Source organism: Haliotis rufescens, unplaced genomic scaffold, assembly GCF_023055435.1.
Source record: "Haliotis rufescens isolate VD_foot unplaced genomic scaffold, xgHalRufe1.0.p SCAF_2, whole genome shotgun sequence".
Taxonomy (NCBI): Eukaryota; Metazoa; Mollusca; class Gastropoda; order Lepetellida; family Haliotidae; genus Haliotis; species Haliotis rufescens.
In genome coordinates, this window is record NW_025963890.1 from 37227306 (window position 1) to 37250257 (window position 22952).

Here is a 22952-nt window from a genome sequence, read left to right on the forward strand (position 1 = left end):
AATTGTCATATGACATGAGTTAAGGTGACTTTGTACCACAGTTCCCGTGTTTGTTCAGGTGAACACTTGACTTGACTTGCATTTATTTGTGATGGGTGAAGCAGGATATGCTCACCTTTGCAAACACCTGTTGTCGTTACTATATGATACGGTCCATAAACACTTGAAAATGGAAAATGTTTTGTTTGGTTTATTGTTAACATCCTCTTAAAAGTATTTAACTGTTTTAAGCAACATGCCTGTAACATGGTGGCTTGTACTAGTTCAGTCTAGGTTTTATAGGGTTATCCTCTGAGATGCCCCCAGACTTTTGGTATGAGGTGGACAGGGGATCGATTCAATTACTTCCCACTCCTCCTTCAGACCCTCCAGGCAGGCAGTCGGAAAGGTAGAGGGTGGAACTAGGGTTGTATTTTTAACTAACATGTTCTGCAGCAGTAATTCAGATGTTTGTCACCTGTGACATATGAATCAAGAATATAAATACATATGTTCAGCTATTTTTGTGAAGGAAATCATTACACAGACGTTTTCATGGTTAAAACCAACCCAGGGATGAGCACACATGGACATTAGGATAAACACCATTCAGCTTTGATTATTTTATTTCTTGATGAGACCAGATCATAAATAACATGTACCGATGGTAAATGTGAATCGTAATCTTACAATGTTATGCAACTAAAATGTTTAACAAAAAATGTATATATTATATATGATGAAAAAGTGGACGGTATCTATCACAGTCATACACAAAAACACATGGCTCGGACAACCTGCACCCAGTTCTGACAGAAAACACTATCAGTGAAGGACACGAGTGTAAATATTGACAGCAAGTCATAGAATACATGGTCATTAGTAACAGTAATAACATTGTCAATGGTCACAATGACTGCAATGTCAGTGTTCACAGCTACCAAGTGTGAATTGACCAGTATGTCAATGGTAACAGCAACTACGTCAATGGGCAGTGACATCAATGTTGGTGTTCACTGATACTCCGGTGCCAATGGACCAGTGATTTCAATGGTAACAGCAACAGCAACCAGTGATGTCAATGGTAACAGCAACAGCAACCAGTGATGTCAATGGTAACAGCAACAGCAACCAGTGATGTCAATGGTAACAGCAACAACGACCGGGTTGTAAATGGTAACATCAACTACTACATCAATGGTCACCGTGACACCAATGTTGGTGGTCACTGCTACTCTGATGTCAATGGACCAGTGATGTCAATGGTAACAGCAACAGCAACCAGTGATGTCAATGGTAACAGCAACAGCAACCAGTGATGTCAATGGTAACAGCAACCAGTGATGTCAATGGTAACAGCAACAGCAACCAGTGAAGTCAATGGTAACAGCAACAGCAACCGGGTTGTAAATGGTAACATCAACTACTACATCAATGGTCACCGTGACATCAATGTTGGTAGTCACTGCTACTCTGATGTCAATGGACCAGTGATGTCAATGGTAACAGCAACAGCAACCAGTGATGTCAATGGTAACAGCAACAGCAACCAGTGATGTCAATGGTAACAGCAACCAGTTATGTCAATGGTAACAGCAACAGCAACCAGTGAAGTCAATGGTAACAGCAACAGCGACCGGGTTGTAAATGGTAACATCAACTACTACATCAATGGTCACCGTGACATCAATGTTGGTGGTCACTGCTACTCTGATGTCAATGGACCAGTGATGTCAATGGTAACAGCAACAGCAACCAGTGATGTCAATGGTAACAGCAACAGCAACCAGGTTGTAAATGGTAACATCAACTACTACATCAATGGTCACCGTGACATCAATGTTGGAGGTCACTGCTACTCCAGTGTCAATGGACCAATGGTTGCAGTAACATGAAAGTCACCGGTTACACAAACCAGTGCCAGGACAGTGATGCACACACAGAACACACATAACAAACACTTCATACATATTTGAACAAAAAGTGCCTAGGTACTGCAGCTCACCCTTCTCTTTGGAATGTCCCACCTTCTTGTCCTCCCATAATACTTTGTGAATGTCTCTACATGAAGCAGCCTAACAATGTCTGGTAGCATCTACTCATTATATACTGTATATTATCCACTGACAAGTGATATGCTACATCAACGCTAACTAATGGCATAAAAATATTCTACAGCTGCCTGGCAACCTGAATTTCATTACTTTCCGTTAAACATTCTATCAACTTCACAATGCCAAAAAGCCAGACACATTTGTAAAAAAATTGATCCATATAGAGAAGGCTACTAGCAAAGGGACCACATGGTTGATCAAAATTTAGGAGTTATAAATTGAACAATTAATTGAACATCATCAAGGCAGAACATCATCTGTTTCAAAGCTATTCAGTTCAATATTTTGGTTATTTTGGAGGGATGACATTGTTGATTATGAATCCAGTCAATACCGACCAGGTGGCCCTTTACTGGTAGCCTTCCCCATATGTTCTTGCTCTTCACGGGCTGAACTTAATTTTCACCACAGCCAATTCCCTGGCATCCATAGGTTTGTTTCTTTCAGTTAAACATTTGACCAATTCACAATGCCAAACAGCCAGACACATACTATTGAAACAAACTTGCTCAATATGTTCTTGTTCTTCTATTTCACCAATGCCATGTTGATTTGAATAAACTGAACTAGCAGGTACCCAGGTTCTATTGGATTCATATGACTGACACTATCATGAACATCATCATAAATACTATATGGTGATGCAACACAGTCAGATGTTGTCGTCCAGTTGAAGTATACATAAAAAAAGTGGTACATGTTTTAGTTTTTTGGAAAATTAAAAATGCTGTTGGATAAGTTGCCTTCCTTTTCTGTATCGGACGAATGACTGTCACCTTCCGTGCTTAAGACCAATAGTCCCCAGGAGCAGGAGCCTGTTCAGCAATGTTATCACATGGTTGTAGAATGAGTGAGCGTATTGGGTTTAACGCTGCTTACAGTATTCCAGTTATATCACCAGATGTCAGCTCATGTCAGAGGAAAGCCTGAAGTGATGCAGGTATCAGACGTTTATCACTTTGTTAAAATCCTCGACCGCAGGTATGGTGCTGACAAACCTAGAAACATAATCAGGGCAAATGAGGATTCGAACCCACAATTATAGATTTCTGGCAAGCCAAAGGGACGTAACTCTGCACAACAAATTACGGTGACTTAGACACCTGAGGATCCCGTGCCCTCAAGAAGGTTGTTGAGGTTTTGCAGGTACCGCTAACTTGACACACAACACACCTATAATCATTTGTTTACACGTTTGGCCGATAGATGTGTGCTTTTTGTTATACTACATAAACAGATCTTTGTGGGCCCATGCAACGACATACATTGGTCTTTGTGGGCAGGTTACATTACATTCACATATGGGGCACCTGCTACAAAATACATTATATACACAGAGCTTTGTGGGCATATGCCATTACATTGACAAACAGGGCACTGCCATATAATACATTATACATACAGTGCTTTGTGGGCACGTGCCATTAAATTCACATACAGGGCACAGCCACAAAATACATTATATATACAGATATTGTGATCATGTGCTTCCATATACCTTCCCTCAGCCTTTCGGCCTGAGAGATGTTAATAAAAGTCAAGACAATAGTAATACTGTTCCTAAACCTTGTCTCACACCAGCGAAGACAAATTATTGGCTTGTGGTCCAACACATTCAATACACAGACATACAAGCACATGTCCAGGACACTATCATCATCTGTACAGCTGGAATGTAATCAGACTCAAATGCAACACAGGAATAAATATTTTAGTCAGTGACTGTGAATGTTGCAACGGTTGGTAACATGCTGACAGTGACTGGTGGTGCCCCTGTTGGTGACACATGCAGATGATGACTGGCGACAGGGTGACATCCCTGCAGATATCTAGGAATCAGGACGTCACTATTCCTTGTAAAACAGTAAACCTTACTTAAAACTTAATGAGACTAAAAACAACTCAACACCAAATGAATCAATGAATAAATAAAAACATGTATTTCATGGTATGCTTTCGAAAGGAATGATGCGTTTAAAAAGGTTCCCTGGCAATCGAACCAATTCCTTGGCAACAGAACCAATTTTAGATCACAGCCAGGTCTCTGGTCAGACGTGTAACTGAGGTTTGGTCAGGTTTCAGTGTAAATAGTCACACACATGACAGTAGGTGTCCCCTTGCCTCACCACATTATGTACAAATACAAGTGATATCCTGGCATCAGTAAGCTTCAGATGGTGCTCTGCTGAACAACACACAGTGAACATGATGATCTTCCTATGTACAAAGGTTGCAGTCTGAGTCGACTCCTTTGCCTGCTTGCTCCCTCACTGACTCCATCTCTGGCTCCCTGCTGGCTCCATCTATGTACACACAGCGTCTCAGACACTCAAGTCTTTTTACTCTGAATGGCTGCCAGCCCACTGGCACTTATGGTTCCGAATGACTGTGTGTAACTGCCGAAGCTAGCTTTGTGTGCTCCTGTAGATGGGTTATTGACGGCATTACTGAACTGCTTGCGTCCATACACAGGCTTGGGGCGGGGGTTGGATGCTGACGAGGGCCGCTGTCCGGGGACCTGGGTACAAAGTCAGATAGATCAGTTTGTTGTTTGTCGTTTAATGCAAAAATCAGAAATATTGATGTAGACCTGTAAATAATTGAGTTTGGACCATACAAACCAGTGATTGATATTATGAGCAACTGTCTGTGTACGAGGACATGCAAGCAACTTAAGTCATTGAGCCTTAAGACAAAGTTATTAAAGTATGATCACAGTGGGTGGCAGATCCAGGGGATTGTGGGGTGGAGGGGTTTGTGGGTGTGTTTGTGGGTAGGTGTGGGGTGTGTGTATGGGGTGTGGTGTGGTGGGGTCATAGGGTCATGGCCCCCTTTTGAAAATAACATTTTTATATTGTCAACATCCTTGATACTCCAGTGTATTATATCTGCATTCAAGTTTGATAAATATACTAGATCCATTCACCATCATTTGTTTCCATCGTCCTTATCTCTCACTTAGCTCAGAATTTCTCTCGACCATGTAACCATCATCTTGAATCCTTGCAGAAGTTATGATAAATGAGGTAAGCATTGGCTTTCATCTATTATGCATTATTTTGATAACATATTGATTTATGATACCTGCTTAATTCCCTTTTCACAAAAAACAATCTAAAACTTAATCTCAAATTCCAATTCAAAGAATGTCCATTGATTCCACAATTTCAGTAGAGTGCAAGAGAGAAACTTCAAAGTAATCGTTTGATAAATAGATGCCATCATCATTCAATTGGCAAAAAAGAATCATTCAAAATACGAATCTGTACACAACATTTACCAGAGATGTTGTAATATTTTAGGGGTGATTCAATCAACAATCAGCTCATTCAACACATTCTTGTGGCAGCCATTTTGAGTTTGGAATAGAATTTGTTGTATTGAAGAATCATATAAGCATCCGGCCAACACTTGAATACAACAATATGGTTTTGTTGACAGAAAAAGGAAACCGTTCCACTATTCACTTGCTGATTCTCAAGTCTCAAGCTTCATTTCTGTAAGAGAGTTGTTTTTAATGCTGCTTTGTGGTGTGTGCTTTTAGCAGCATCAGTGATCGAAATTAAACATGAAAATCAAAGGGTAGTTATCCCTATGTGAAAGGTTTAACATCAAGTGTATCCCCAGATTCAAATGCCTTAGGCATTTGTTAGGAGAAGACCTCAAGGATCCCAGGACCCCTTAAGTTTCAGCACTGAACATTCTAGCAATTGGCTTCACACATTGTATAGTCTGGAAGGTAATTTAAGGTACCGACGTTTACTACAATATCTGAAAAACTATCGGACCTACTCCAGTCAAAGTTGGTATGAGATTATTAAACAGTCATACATAACTGGATATTACATTTAAAGACAATCAGTGCATGAATAAAAAATCTGTCTATTTAGCTATCAATATATTTCATCAACAACCAGACCTGTTCGTCACGGGTGGAACGAGCATTTATTGTAACAGCCATCTGCATAATGCTACCCCTGCGTCACAGGGCCATATGGCCATATGGCTGTTTCAATGAATGCTCGTCGTAAACGTCGGTACCTTAAATTACCGTCCAGACTATACACATGTGGACGCTTAGCAGTTTGGTGAGAAACCCACAAGCACTTACATGTTTCTGAGAAACCATGGGCCATAATCAGGTCCAATCTGGCATGGGAAATGGATGTCACACTACACAGTTAAAGCCAAGCTAACTTACTCCTCAATTTCTGGTAAACAGGATAAAGTAAGATATAACAATTTTTGATTCAATCATAAATTGATGATTTGCTTTCCTACATTTACGACTTGACAAAATAGAACAAATTCTTACCATTCGTGAGCTTGTGACGGTCAAACCGCCACCGCCACCGCCACCCCCAGACCCCTGACGCTCCTCCCCACCCCGGGTTATCACAGGGTTTCTGTAGGCACCAGATATTGGGCGGCCTTGACCCCGGGTCACTGCTGGGGCTGATGCTTGGCGGTTCTTCTGGTTTTGCTGGATTGGAGGATATGGGTCCTGTACAAACATCATAATTAATATAACTCCAATCTTTGCCTTAGGCTTTATCATTTAAAACAAATTATTTCAGGTAACACATCCTTAGGAACCCTAAAATGTTACTCTGAAAATGTTGACTTTTTCAGAAAGGAAAACACACAAATCATAGGACCAGTGCATAAGAAGTTTCACCAACCCCAACACAAAGGGAGGGATTGTTGAACTGGCATGATTTTTCTAGAATTTCACCTTGTTTTACCAGTGCCTTTGATTCTGTTCACTATCATAGAAGAATGATGATTACAGCTGTTATGTATTGACCTGAAGTGTAAATCTCATGGAAATATTTGTTGGATGCACCACTACCCTCAAAATGACATAAAAATTTTGAACCCTTCCCAAACATGGTTAAATTTCTGAATTATTTCCCAACAACTATTTCAAACCTTACAAACAGAGGACCTATATCTGTGGCGCTTGAGAGAGAGGGACTAAGTTGGTGGTTAGAGAGAGGACCAAAACTGAGAATGAGGGCCTACCCTATCCATGATAGACTTCATGGACAGTGACAGATAAGACGTAAACTGCTGGTGAGAGAGAGGACCTAAATTGGTTGGGGGTGAGTAAGAACCCACACTGGAGTGATTGATTGATTGCTTGATTGCTTGATTGCTTGATTGCTTGAGTATGGTTTTATGCCGCTTTTAGCAATATTCCAGCAATATCACAGCAGGGGACACCGGAAATGGGCTTCGCACATTGTACCCATGTCAGGATTCGAACCCGGGTCTTTGGCGCGACGAGCGAATGCTATAACCACTAGGCTACCCGACCCCCCAGCCTACACTGGAGATTAGAGGGGACAGGAGGCTTATATTAGTGACTGTGTTTGAGAGAGAAAGGTGGCACTTACATTGGAGGCGAGAGAGTGTTGCTGCCCATTAAGGTAGTCCAGACTACGTTGCCTCATCAGGGCCTTCTGCTGAGCTTCATGGGTTGTTGTTCGACCAAATGCGACATCTGTAAAGGCAATTTGACATCAGTAAGACATCAGTATCCAAACAGATACAAAAATGACAAAATGAAAATGAAACAAACTATTCTAATATTGGAATGCTGTGTGCATAGGACAGTAGAACACGAATATAATGAACATGGAAAAAGCAAACAAACGGATACATCAAACTGTTAAAAAATCCCTGATTTATCTCCTATATAATATCATATAAAATTTACGCATATAACGGACTCTCTACAGCCAACTAACAGATACAGCGAACTGATATCTGATCACCAGCAAGCCCATCTACCAGTAATTAGTGACGTGTATAGTGAACTAAGAAATCTCACTCAGTGTCAAGTGTCACTGAAACAAGTCAATGCTGCAATTACGTGTATTGTGTTTTGTTTTATCCAAGATGGTGGACGTTTCTGAGACGAAAATGTATTTAACGAACAACGGATATAACAAACTGATTTCTCTGGTCCCTTGTAGTTCGTTATATCCATGTTCTACTGTAGGAGGATATAGGAGGCATTTGCTTTATTTGGTGAAGACTTGGGATATTTACTTGTGAAGGAGGAGTGGTGTCGGTTGTCAACGAGGCCTCCCCTGGATGCAGACTTGGGGGAGGGGCCTGACACGTTTTCCTTCATAGCGGGATCCTGGTGGGGAGGGGAGAGGTTGCTGCTGGAGTCTCCAGCGGCCATCAATGTTTGTTGCTGCTGCTGCAGTTGTCTCTGCTGCGCACTCCGTGACTCTTCCCGTCGGCGTCGACGACGTTCTGCTTTCTTTTGCATGATCATCTACAATGGCCAGGATGTGATGTCTCGCAATTGTATAAAAATTGAACACATTTCTTGGGTTGGAAACTTCCATGTTTATCAATGCTTTGAACAGTATTGCAGTTCTATCATGGTGTCTCAGCTTAATGTGGGAGGAAAGCATGAAATGATGCAGGTCTCAGCAATTTGCACCTTTGGTTAAACCCACGAGCATGAGCATAGGTAGGGTCCTGACAAACCTAGAAACATAATCGGGGCGAACCGGGATTCGAACCCACAATCATAGGTTTCTTGTGTGCACGAGAGACACAACTCTGCACAGCGAATTGCAGTGCCCAAGATAACTGTGGCATCTGTGCCCCCTGTAATGATGGAATACAATTGTTTCATATTATATTGACATGGACTGAATGTTTCCCTAGACCATGTCAGACTCTATACACTGCGTACTGTTCCTTTTGTTTGTTTGTTATTTTAACATTGCAGCCCCAGTCAGCAATATTTCAGCTATATCAAGGCAGCTAGTAAATAATCGAGTCTGGGTCAGACTGACGGGTAATTCACATTAAGACAAAATGATTTGTTTACTTGGTTTGTTTGTTGCTTAACGCAGCACTCAGCAATAGTCCAGCTATATGATGGCGGTCTGTAAATAATAGAGTCTGGACCATACAATCCAGTGATTGATATCATGAGCATCAATCCACACAATTGGCATATGTTGACATGCATCAACCAAGTCAGCGAGCCTGACCACCTGATCCTTAGTCGCCTCTTACGACAAGCATAGTCGCCTTTGATGAAGTCCAGAAGCAATAGCAATAGAGTGCTTCCCAGAGCCCACTCCTCACCTCATACAGCATACTCCGATATTCATCCACGGAGCGCTGGACATCATCACTAAGTGGAGGGACCACATCATAACTAAGCGACAGCTCTTCTGACGTGTTGTGAAATCTAGGATGCAAGGCAAACATTTAGAAGCAGTTCAAAAGGTCCATGTCAAATAATTATTTTTGAAGTTTTGAGACATACCCCAACATCCCCAATGAAAGGTGATTATGAAAATTTTGACAAGCTCAAGGAGATTTTCAGAAAGAATAACAAAGAAATCATAGTACAGCTGCAAAATGTTTTTGAAATCCTTGGACAACAGAAGTTGTGGAGTAGGAAACTACCTCAATCTTCCTGGGGAAACTTTGACTCTAGGGCATGGTTATTGGATAGGCAGTTTGTGTACCAATAGACAAGACTTCCCAAAATAGCATTACAGATTAAATGAAAATTGGAACAAGTAAAATCTGTAAAGCACTATTTCTTCTCCTCCAAAATGCAAACCAAACTATTTGTGCATACAAGTCAAAGGTAAACTGCAAGACAACAGATTGTGATCACTGGTGATAGGTTAAATGATGGTACAAGTGTAAGTATCACTACAGACATGATAACATATTTAGATAACTTTCTGATATAAAGAAATGCCAAATGTTTGTGATGTTTGTTTCCACCTATTGACCTGGGCCGACTTGCACAAAGCGATCTTAGTGCTACAACTACCTTAGTCTAAGTTAGAGTATGGGAGTTACGATCCTCTGAGCGCTAAGTGCAAGTGGGCCCTGGATCTTTCACACAATATATCTGTAAACACACCTTTCTACATATGGGTGGCGGACTGCTTCATCTGCTGTGATGCGCTTGTCGGGGTTGAAGTGCAAGAGGCGACGCACAAGGTCAATGGCCTCTGGCGGGCTTTCTGGCAACATGTCCTCTATCCTCCTTTTTGGTCTGCAACCATGGCAACACAGAAATAGTTAATTACAGAATACAAAACTGCAGACAACTAGGAAGCTTAAACAGTATCTGCCAATGATTTGCGGAGTTTTTTGATTAACTGAGCACTTTTGAGACAGACCCAAGGGACACAACTCTGCACAACGAATTTTGGCTGATGACTGAGGCCCTATGAGACCATCCATTTAGGATCTAATAGGACACTGAACATATCTTCCTCAGGATGAATAAACAGAACATTTGATTATCTTGGATCTAGATATGTTCCTGTAGCATAAAGAAACTGAGCACATATCAACTATTTGTCTGCTTCTTTGATGTTGAACACTACACTCAATATTCCAGCTATAGGATGGTGGTGTGTAAATAATTGAGTCTGGACTACATAATCCAGTGATTGACATCATGAGCATCCATACATGCAATTGGGATATGATTACATGACTCAACCAAGTCAGCGAGCCTGACCATCTGATCCTGTTAGTTGCCTCTTATGACAAGCATTGATTGCTGAAGACCAATTCTAACCCAGGCCTATCAGCTAGGATCCAATGACAACAGTTTCCGAATGGATATGCTGTTCACAAAATCTTCAAGAATCTTGACTAGTTCAAATCAGGATTACTTCATCCAGAAAAATCTAAACAATGCTGAAAGCAGGAAGTTGTTTGAGATCTGAGACACAGTGTTATATTCCCAGAACTAAGTGTAGCCTCACCTCATAGCAGCTTTCTCTAACACAGACGACCCGTAGGCGGACTTGATGCTCTCGATGTCTGGAAGGATAACATGAGAAGCATTACTACACCAGCATGTGTATCTCACCTCCTGGCTGGAGTCCTGCCTGTCATCAATGTCACACAAGTACATGCACTCTGAACACAATCAAACATTTCTGCTGAAAACAGCCCAATGAGGTGACCCGTAGCCAGTTTGGCCTGTTGACCTTGCTAGCATTTGGCTGTCACGTGATGTAAACATCCTAGTCAACAACCATTGACACCTTGTCAGATGCAGAAAGTTGCAGAAAAATGGTGACCTGGTAAAGGTAAATGTTAGATCACTAATATTTCTTTTAGCAAATTCAATGACCGCTTGTAGTCAATGCTTGCCATGACCACTGGTACCCTCGTGCTTTTGTTTACAGTCCCCATGTTGAAACTATATTTTCAAAACCTTGTTGAATACAAGTGTCTTTTGATTATACAATAAGTACTTAAATGTAAATAAGTAGGAATTATAAAGGTGTTTGCTGACGACTGGCAACACTACTTACCTCCCCTTGAGGGTGCAGGGATAGAGGCCATGATCCTCTCGATCTGGTTGATGGTGGACGACCCTGGAAACAGAGGCTTGTTTATCAACATCTCCCCCAGGATACAGCCCAGACTCCACATGTCCACACCCTTGGTGTACCTGAAACATACAGGAGACATACAGCAGACATACAGGAAACATGGACATAATACAGGTGACATCATGGACATAGGGAGCATACAAGTGAAATACACAGGTCATACAGGAGACATAGAGGGGTCATACAGACATCATACAGGAGACACAGGGGACATACAGGGGTCTTACAGGAGACAAACACAGGTCATACAGGAGACATACAGGGATCATACAGGGGACATATATGAGACATAGGGGTCATACAGGGGACATACAGGAGACACACAGGGGTCATACAGGAGTCATATAAGAGTCATACAAGAAACAGGGGACATACATGAGACATAGGGGTCATATGGGAGACATGCAGGGGACATACAGGGGACATACAAGAGACATACCGGGGTCATACAGGAGACACAGGGGTCATACAAGAAACAGGGGACATACAGGAGACATAGGGGTAATACATGAGACATACAGGGGACATACATGAGACATAGGGGGCATACAGGAGACATACAGCAGACATACAGAAACCAGTGACATGATACAGGTGACATCATGGACATCGTGGACCTAGAAGCATATAAGTGAAATACACAGGTCATACAGCAGACATACAGGAGACATACACAGGTCATACAGGAGACAAACAGGGGTCAGACAGGAGACATACAGAGGTCATAGAGCAGACATACATGAAACATGGACATGATATAGGTGACATCATGGACATAGGAAGCATACACGTGAAATACACAGGTCATACAGGAGACATACATGGGTCATACATGAGACACACAGGGGTCATACAGGAGACATACAAGGTAATACAGGTGACTACAGGACCTGTATATCAGAAACTTACAAAAGACGACATCTTGCAAGCTGCAAAAGCCACATTTCATGTTACCATGGTGATAAAACAGTTGGTTTACCTGTGTGATGCAAGCAGGATCTCAGGGGCTCTGTACCAGCGTGTGGCCACGTACTCTGTCAGATTGGGGTCCCCTGTTTCATCCATGCCGATCTGTGTGAGTGACCGTGCAAGACCAAAGTCACACAGCTTGACCACACACTCACTGTCCAGCAGAATGTTGGAAGGCTGCAGGGATAGAGAAACTGATAATCTCAACATGCTCAAACAGCGGGGTACAATAGGGACATGCAACTTTACTGTGTGCAGCTGGTGTGGGCCACATATTCATGATAATAATATGAACAAACAAATCAATAGTGGCTTTGAATGAAAATCACAGGTTCCAAGACATATTGGTACATGACCAATTTTACAAAGTGAGTTAATTACTAATGATTCAGACCTGTGAAGAGTCAGGTAAGAATAGGTCTTCAGCAGCCCATGTTTGTCAGTAAAGACGCTAATGCTTGTCTTAAGAGGCGACCAATGGGATCGGGTGGTTGATACATGTCATCATATCCCAATTACTTAGACCAATGCTCATGATGTCAATCCCTGGATTGTCCGGTCCGACCACACCGTCGTCAAATAGCAGGAATATTGCTGAGTGCGGCGTCAAACAACAAACAAACAAACTTTACTTTTTCAGAAACTTTATTGCTCAGATATGAAGGGTTGTTAACTGTTTTCAGTGACCAATGACATAATAAGGGACCACGTTATAGTCAGCACTATTTCGGGGACTTTTAGATAGTGGAGTCTAGACCAGGCAAACCAATGACTGAAAGCATGAACAAGGAACCATGCCATAAGGGGACAATGACACAAAACTTGTCACAGAGCCTCTTACAAGCATGAGGTACCGGGGACCCATTCAAACCTAGAATCCCTATATGGCAATGACCTTGATACAGGTTGTGTCAGAATGACTAACTATTTGTTACCTTCTGATCTCGATGGATCACATTGCCTGAGTGAAGATACTTGGTAGATTTGAACAGCTGGTACATGATGTACCGTTTGTGAACATCCTTCAGAATGTTGCCTCTCTTGATCACATTGTGAAGGTCAGTTTCTGAAAAGAAATACAATCAAATACTTTAATATAATCAACTATCTTTTAGGCCTTCACATACAACCAACTAATTTAGACATTGTGCTAGGTATGAAATTGCTCGAAACAAATGACAACAACATACTTTAACATGTGTAAGACGTTCTGCAAGATGCATAGTCACTGGATACACGCAAATACTTTATTCTGCTAGGTGCAAAGTCACTGTATACAGGGCATAAAACCACATAAAAATAAGTTCAAACAATAAGATTTACTGACCCATGAACTCAAAGACAAGATAGATATCCTTGTCATTTTCTGCCTTGATGACGTTATGGAGCTTAATGATGTTGGGATGGTCCCCGAACTCCTGGAGGAACATGATCTCTCGGAACGTCCTCTGTAACACACAACACAAGGTCAGGACAAACACAATAACATAGAACTGGTGTTATGTATGTATGTATGTATGTATGTATGTATGTATGTATGTATGTATGTATGTATGTATGTATGTATGTATGTATGTATGTATGTATATGAACAATATGAAACAGACCTTAGTGGAATGTATAACAGTTAAATGCCAGACTCAGCAATATCCAGCTATATCATGCTATATGATGTCAACATGTAAACAAGCAAGAGAATTTATGGATGTCAACTTCTTTATTATGAGGAACACAACGTTTCGGAGTATATGCTTACTCCTTCATCAGGTGAGAATGAATGAATTACTGTAATTACTGCAATTGCTAATTACTGTAAAGTGTTGGCTTCCATTATCTATTGCTAATCACCTATCAGTGCCAATTATCTGTTGGCTTCCCTTGTTAAGTTTCCACCTCTATCTTACCGGTATTACTTTTGTTGTTCTTACATGTACATATATATGCTCTCTGCCTCATGGCATTCATTCACCTGATGAAGGAGTGAGCATATACTCTGAAACGTAGTGTTCCTCATAATAAAAAAGTTGACATCCATATATTCTCTTCCTTATGTGTATGACTTCTAAATGCATTTCAAAGACTTGAACATGTAAATAACTGGACAAAAAGTGATTCAACTTCCCACACCATCAGGATACAATGATATGCAATTGTCCGAATCACTAAGACTGACCACCAGGTATGTTTATTCACCTCTAATGTTGCTGGAAAACTATTCTTCCCCAGAATCCCCATGGGGAGAAAACATTACATCCTTTATCATGTTTAGGTGGTGTGTCAGGTCAGAAAGCATCAATACGTTTCCACGAGGTATGTCAACACCATAATATAAGATAGCTACGTGATAAATCGCAAAGAACAATGAAGAACATACATGGTTTATTTCACAAGAAAACATTGTTCTATAATGACGGCATTTCTGGAGATTCGAACATGCGCTCAAAACTTGATGACATAAATTGGACGACGTTATTTCTTTGTTTGAAGTGTCTAGTGAGTTGTTCCCCATAGATAAACGCAATGGCCGAACGATCGCATCCAAAAAAAGGGGAGAAAAATGACAATCAGTTTTGGGAAAAAAGGTACAGATAATTGAGGTGAAAATTGTGAGAATATGCAGGAAAGACCCCCCCTTTCATAAAATGGACTTGTCTATTCTAGAGGAGTCATCAATATTTAAATATGGGTAAATATCTTAAACATGTTAAAGCTTGTAATTTTATTAACATCCTTAAAGAGGCTGTACATAATATTGATATCTCATATAAGAAATATACCACTTGTGGTCATTGTACATTTTATTGTACGATTATGAAACACTGCAGGGAGAATAAACCACACAGAGCTGCTCTCACTTGTTTATTCTTAAATATGGACTATGTAGGCCATGTAATGCATATGTAGTAAGTTCAGTGATATTTACATCAGTGTGACTGTTATGCACATGAATCAATACACTAACAGACTAAAGAATCAGTGTTATGCTCACATACTACAGAAATTAACACAACACTACCATCATGATCATGAATGCTCAGGATAGAGGCATTAGTGTCGCCTCTTACGACAAGCATAGTTGTCTCTAACAGCAAGTATGGGTTGCTGAAGACACATTCTCTACCCGGATCTTCACGGGTTGTCAGTATAATGATACAGACTGATACATTATGTACCTGAGCATCTGTCTGGTTCCTGAATGCATCGAAAATCTTCTTGACCGCCACCACCTCCCCTGTGCGACGGTCAATCGCCTTCCATACAATGCCATATGCCTGCAATGACAAACAACATACATGATAATGTGTTTAAACATAATCTTTTCATAAATGACAGCAAAGTCAATGTGTACCCTGGTCTGTTCAATGAAATTAACAATATTGAAAAAAATTGCAGTCAAAAAAATTCTTTCAGTGTAGTAAGCTGAGCTAATGATCGTCATAATTGTGACTAGTCCATAAATAATGACTACAATCTGCTCAAAACATCTGTCAAATTTGGAGTACACTGTCTTTGATACTTCAGAAGTCATGGTATTTATGCATAAAATTCCATTTACTTCACAAATACACATAACATGTACATGATGTGAAGCCAGGTTTTGTTTATTCCTTGGTATAAAAAAGACATTTATCTTCCTTCAACAAGTTACCTGAATATGTTGTTGTGTGTGCAACGTTAGATAAGCTTGTCCCGTTGTCAACCTACTGTAATCTTGCACTGAGTTGCAGTTTAACATTTTGCTTACATTTATTCTGTGTGTTGATCTTGTAATCATGGTAAGTTTGCATTAGGGGAACCTTTTTTGGTCTTTTCAGGTTTTTTATTTTTCCATTTTTATGGTAGGTAAAATCATTAACATGATTAAATAACTGTTTCTTAAAAAACCTTGACAAATTAGAAAATACACCGATGAAAAGTGGAGTAGTACCATGGCTATCCACTTACTTGATAACACATACAACATGTACAACGGCTGACGTATGTTCATACCACAAATATTTGTGATGTACCACACTGAATTTAAGTTACCCTCAACAATATTTCAGTGTCATCAAACTATCTGTTGTAAATATATTTGTGCACCATTAATGTATCATATTTATGAATATCTGTAATTTTTAAAGTCACATGTGGATAATTTTGAATGTATGACACAAGCGCATATGGATTTAGTATCTTAGCACCTGTATCTTCACCATGTGGGCATAATGTTTTATATACTTCCCATAAGCACAAGCATACAGCAAGTGATCAATAAGTGAGTGAGTGAGTGAGTATGGTTTTACGCCGCTTTTAGCAATATTCCAGCAATATCACAGCGGGGGACACCAGAAATGGGCTTCACACATTGTACCCACGTCGTGAATCGATCCCGGGTCTTCGGCGTTTAACCACTAGGCTACCTGACCACCCGATCAATAAGTGAAATTGCATGAATAACTGAAATTTAAACATTTCTTAGAAGAGCTAAGACTGATGTAAATAAATATTGTTCAAATGAGTGAATGTTGTATTTCATGGCAGACAGCAATGTTCTTGAGATAACAATCAATTTTCCATCAAGTATGGACCAGCTGCCAGTGGTATTAGCCTGGGTCCCCTGACAATGTGAATCAGCAACTCAGTCAGGCCGCAATAAATTTATTATTAGACTTTCCTCCATGCACAACTCACATCATTCAATGTCACTAAGACAAGAAAGTCAACATGTGTGTTGCATTCTTTTGCTACTTGATGGAATACAATATATGTATTGCTACTAACATTCAGGCTTTAACATGAATAAATGAATCATATCTGTCAACTGTTAATCTAAGCTGACACCAGTGACCTTGAATAGTTTTTTAACTGCTTAAAGAAAAGAAAATATTTGGATGAAAATCTAACAAAATTTTTACTGTGGCCTTATTTGAACATATTGAGAAGGGATTGTATTTGACTGAAAATTTTAATATTGATATATAATAAAACAGGAATACAGTGATCGCTCGCTATTGCGCTACCAATGGGGTCCAAATAATTGGTGGGCGTTATAGACGATGAGCCGTTTAACCGAAGCCGAGGCGGGGGAGCGCGCTCGGCAAATCTCAAATCATCAATAGGCCTATGTGTTTATCTCACGTCACGTCAAAATAGTATATATTTTTATGGACCTAGATCTACCTGTAATATCATTCATTTATTAAATCTGTCATATTTCACAATGTCTGAAATACGTATTCCATTCTAATTTATCATTTTTTATCAATAAATTAAAAAATTATTCACTATTTCCCGCGATGTTATTGAAAATAAAATTCTCGGACACACATTTCGACAACGGGTCCGCATCGAACATGTCAAAGAGCAAAATATAGACTATTTTAAGCAAATCTTTAAATATATTATACAAAGTGATAAATAAAATCAACAAAAATATATCTAAAAGTAATCAAACTTACATCTAAGTTATTATTTCCATCGTTTTGTGCGATCGCGTGTAATGTAAGTCAAATGACATCTCGGCTTTCGTCGCCTTGAATTCTCGGCTCGGACACAACGTTTAATGCAAAAATATATGCATGAAAAATCTTTGTCACAGCTCGTAACCTAGCACGATACATTCGCGAAGTTCCATATTTTTAATATATATCGTGATTTCCTGCTTAAAACGTTCAGAATAACACGATTTAACAAAAAATCTTTCGCTAACTTCTGAAATTTATCAAACACGAGCTTTGTATCAAAGCTTGATTGGCTGCCTGAGGTCACGTGCTCAAAATTGACCAATCACGAAACTTGTAGCAGATTTCGGCAAGAAAGCGTCATTAGAAACAAATTTTAATCCAATGAAATCGCTTGTTATAACTACGGGGAAAAAACAGGCGATGTTACGAAAGCGCGATTACGAAATGAATGACCGCCGTGTTGTGACAGCAACTACATTTGTGTGACAGTTTAGCCTTAAATTGGATTGCCCACTAATTAAGAATATAAACTTCACTTGTGGTTCTCTTTTATTGCATGCATGCGCTTCTAAGATCAAAGGATGTATAGTGTGAAAAGTTAACTAGTTGAACAATCGTATTTCCGGGACTTGCCGCGGATATTTTCAAACAGATTATTAGAACTCCATTCAGCGATAAACCGTTGATTATGCAATGAGAAGCGTTATGTGCAAATAAACAACGAACAACAATACAATCATGTCTGTGTAAAACTCTCAGTATTAAAAGTGTACATAAATTTTGGGAGCCATGCGTTACCGCGCGTAATAACCGAAGTAGCGCTTTATCGAAGAGCGCAATAGCGAGCGATCACTGTACAATCATTACAGACGGGATGTTTTGCAAGTACAGTTGCTTCTTATATTCTTGCTGTTTCCACTTTAATTGTGTAACAGAATTGAATGAAGGGATGGTAACTAAAAGTAACAGTTAGACCTTTGCAGTATTTTGTTCCCAGTCACACTGGCGAAACAATACCCTGTGATGTCAGTGGTCATGGAGTGTGCTTAAGCTCCCCTCATCTCCACACGCAATGTCGTTGCAAAAGCCCAGCGATGTTGAGCGTTTTGTATATTTGTTTACTAAATGTAGCCTGTGGCAGCGCATTTTTTAACAAGTGCTCGTTTATGAAAGCACTTTTATTTTCAACATATTTTTTATTTCCTTTTTTTCTTAATCATGTTAATTCAAGTGGCGAAACCGCATTATCGGTGGTTCGAGAAGGGAGCTAACTCCGTTTGCCTAATCGAAAGTTCGAGGTGGGCCCACATTCGAAACTAAACGCACTTGTTGTTGAGAATATATACTACGTAAACAAACCCGCATAACGAACTCATAATTTGTCTATTTAAAATAAGTATTATGACTTATAATTGGATTAAAATGTACAAATAAGATGGCAATACAGCAGAACTCACTTCTACGAACATCGCCAAACTAGGTCGTGGGGTTATTAATATTCATGAGTTAGGCCTATTCCTTTTATGGAACAAGTTCTCGGAAACGTCTGAGGCTTGTATCATGTCCGAGATCAATTCAAGTGTAGACATATGTTCAGGCTTATATCGCCACCAACACTTATGATTAGATTGGTGTGTTATACTGGAAAAGGTAGAATGAGTGGTATTGCCTCTGTAATTTTAATTTGAAGTAGATTTAAGTTTCTTGCTTGGTAGCTATTTTTGTAAAACTAGTGTGGTCAGCTATGACGCAGTTATTCAAACTTCAAAGACTTTTGTGCCTTTTATGGAATTAATGTCACACGAAATGATTTATAAAGATATTTCCCATCAATATTACAAAATATGAATAATAATATAAAATGTCACATAATGACAAACGTGAGCCCAATAGCCTAAATGACTTCGTCAACCTCATGAAACCCAGCGATTTAAAAATGTGGGCCCACCTGTTTCGATCACTATAAGACGGGAACAATGTGGGCCCACATTTTAGAAAATGGTTATAAGTAAGCAAAGCTAATGAAGCTAGCGATTTTTTAATGTGGTCCCTCCTTTTGCAATCACTATGACGGAAGAACGTCTACCCACTAGGCGATATACAAATGTGGGCCCACTTGTTTCGATCACCATATATGACGGGAACATTGTGGGCCCACATTTGAGAAAATGATTATCAATATTTAAGTAGAATTTCGCGATTAATAAATGTGGTCCCTCCTGTTGCAATCAATATGACGGAAGAACGTCTGCCCACATTTAGGGATTGATTATCAGAACTAACGAAACAACCTAACGAAGCTAGGCGAAATACAAATGTGGGCCCACTTGTTTCGATCACCATAGATGACGGGAAAAATGTGGGCCCACATTTTAGAAAATGGTTATCACCACTAAACCAATCTTAGAAGATGTACTGATGGAAACATAAATATATAATGCATTCAAACATTTAATTACCTTACGTTTTACCTTAGGGATAAGCTGGGCATTTAATAGCTGGACCAACAACGTGCAGCGTGGGTGACGCCATTTCTCGCAAATACGAAAACAACGGAGATAGCTCCCGTTTGAAATTAGAGTGACCTCCCTTTCCCAATATGAACCACTGATAATGCGGTTTATAAAATGATTATAAATGGGAACTAATATACATATTGTTATTTTTTCTATTCATTATTTTTCATTAATATGCACAGGGATGAAGTTTATTAGGTATATTATAATGACACTGAACACATCACCTCTTTATGATCATTAGGGTTAGGTACCCGTTTAGTGGCTATCATAGATTCTATAGCGGCTCCAAATATTCATCACACAAAAAAGTCAAGAAAGCAGGATGAAATGGTTTAGTGTCAAATATTTTGGCTACTGGAAACTGTCCGCGAAATTCAGACAAGCCATATTCATCCGTTGTGTTTATTCAGTAATGATTCAAAAGCGGACTCAACCTTGTTGCGTCACTACACGTGCTTATTCCTCCTTCATTCCTTACTGTGATCCACATTATCCTTACAGTTTTCCCTACCACACTTTTATGTCACAAAATCATGGGACAAATGATTAAATACCATGTAATGCATGCGTACCTGCGAGTTCGATGTCTGACACCTGGAACTGTTTTCAGTTTGCGCCATATCGGCTCATTCCTCACCCCTCAGTAACTTGTAGATGACGGAATGGGACGAGTGTGCCAAATGGCATCGGGATCACTCGTAAGCGTCCGTAGACCAAAGTCACGAGACCCCATGCCTACCAGTAACCTTTGTAAGTGTCCGTCACCTATTCGATCCATTCCGTTCAGTTTTACAGTGTTAACGTAGCTCAGTTGGTTAGCTATCGGGCTAACCATCTGAAAGTCACGAGTTCGCGTCTGATGCATTATCACAAAAACTGGTTGCTTGTCTTTGAGACATGTGACCTACGTCAGAGATCCTCCTCATGAGAAGTTGTGGTACTGTATTCTAAAGGTGCTCTGATTATGATAAAGAAACGATGTCAAGTTCATTTGTGACAATGTACAAAATAAACCAGTGATAACCCAGGGTGAGTGAGTGAGATTTTATGCCACTTTTAGCAATATCACAGCATTGGTACATGAGAAATGGGCTTCACACACTGTACCCATGTGGGGAATTGAACCCGGGCCTTCGTCATGATGGGTGAGCACTTTAACCAGTTGGTTATACCACCACCCCCTAAACATGCTAAACCAGGAAAAACAACCATATATACTATCAATGACTGTAGGCTCCTGTACCCCATTTCAAGGAGACTTCATTGTAAACACAGTAACAGTAACCAGCTGATTAAACATTTGATTAGCTATTTAACAGGTATTAGTCAGTGTTAGAAATTGGCAATGGTCCTGTAGTCCTTGCCAAACTGCCCAATAGTTAAGGTATCATAAGGATGAATAGACATTTGCCATTTGTAAGTGGTTTGCTATATGTTATCATTGTAAGGACTAGTAGACTAAACATGTTAGTCTCTACCCCTGTATGAGTTCTTTTGGAGGAAGTTTGGTTTACAGTTACCTCACGTTATTGTGGTTATAATTCATGTTTTAATAAGAAGCAGGCATCACTCGGATACATTCATCAACTTATCACATATTTCTAACCGGGCAACATATCATTAATTGTGCATCTATGACAGATCTATAAGATTCATTTTGCTACCCTACTACTACTACTACTAGTAGAACTGAAGCAAATAGCCCCCATGTGAATTCTTGGGCACAACTGGTCCCCGATATTGTTTCATTGGTCACACCAATCGGACATGAGCCCTTGAAGAATTAATGAACTTACTTAAATATGATGGCAGAACAGGAAAATAAAAGTTGCAGTCATGAAAAATAATTTTACTCAGATAAACCTATCTGGATTAATATGGAAATCAGTGGGACACTGGGACATTGGCCAGATCACAAAGGCATAATGCCAATGACAGATATATTGCCAGTGCGTTCGAAGTTAGTAGTTATCTTTTCCCCTTATATGTCATCATGACTCAGGTGACAGAAATTAAATGAAAGATATTGCTGGTCTACACTGTAAGTGAAGAGGCCATCGATTTCTGGGCCGTCTCACGGTTGGACCACTCAACTTGGGTCAATCCCAATCCCACGACATTCCAGCAGACATGTTTTTTTGTGACGGCTAAGAAATTGAACGACAACTTGACTTTAAAAATTCGGCGTGATGTCCAGACTCGGTTTCTAATCAGTGTCCAAGGTTTCAAGCAACGCCAAGGTCTCAATCGCAAGATCAAGTACGAACACATCGACTCTCTTGAAATAACACACATAGTTAAATCAGACATAGCACACCAAATTGATATAATCACAATTAAAATAATTATCCCGTTACATACCCCTTTTCCAAGCCTCTTCTTTATTTCATACTTCTTTGTGATGTGAGGCTCTATTTCAGAATTCATATTTCCGAATATTCCGAGTCGAAGCGTCAACAGTCATGGATGCCGGAAGTCGCCATGATACAAATTACAGTAGGAGGT

The 22952-nt window shown here is 39.9% G+C and overlaps 1 protein-coding gene across 2 annotated transcripts; it reads right to left on the reverse strand.

Moving 5' to 3' along the window:
• Window positions 1-587: 587 nt before the first annotated feature.
• On the reverse strand, window positions 588-22952 carry LOC124111771 (mitogen-activated protein kinase 15-like). Of its 2 annotated transcripts, none has more exons than XM_046471579.2 (13): window positions 22809-22952; window positions 15655-15753; window positions 13809-13929; window positions 13417-13547; window positions 12492-12658; window positions 11432-11571; window positions 10874-10931; window positions 10015-10149; window positions 9216-9321; window positions 8151-8385; window positions 7493-7599; window positions 6409-6576; window positions 588-4611 (listed from the first exon to the last, which is right to left on the reverse strand). In XM_046471579.2, the coding sequence occupies exons 1-13, from the start codon at window positions 22872-22874 to the stop codon at window positions 4423-4425; spliced, it is 1722 nt and encodes a 573-aa protein (XP_046327535.1). In that variant the 5' UTR covers window positions 22875-22952; the 3' UTR covers window positions 588-4422. The 2 variants fall into 2 exon arrangements, with proteins under 2 accessions (XP_046327535.1, XP_046327534.1); XM_046471578.2 differs by having other exon boundaries at window positions 6409-6597.

Bases quoted from the DNA above. Each gene is read 5' to 3' on its own strand.
- LOC124111771 (XM_046471578.2), bottom strand. From the start codon at position 22,874: ATGAATTCTGAAATAGAGCCTCACATCACAAAGAAGTATGAAATAAAG. The intron at 12,659-13,416 runs GTAACAAATAGT...CTATCCCTGCAG, and splicing joins TGATCCATCGAGATCAGAAG to CCTTCCAACATTCTGCTGGA. The intron at 7,600-8,150 runs GTAAATATCCCA...TTGCCTTTACAG, and splicing joins ACACCACTCCTCCTTCACAA to ATGTCGCATTTGGTCGAACA.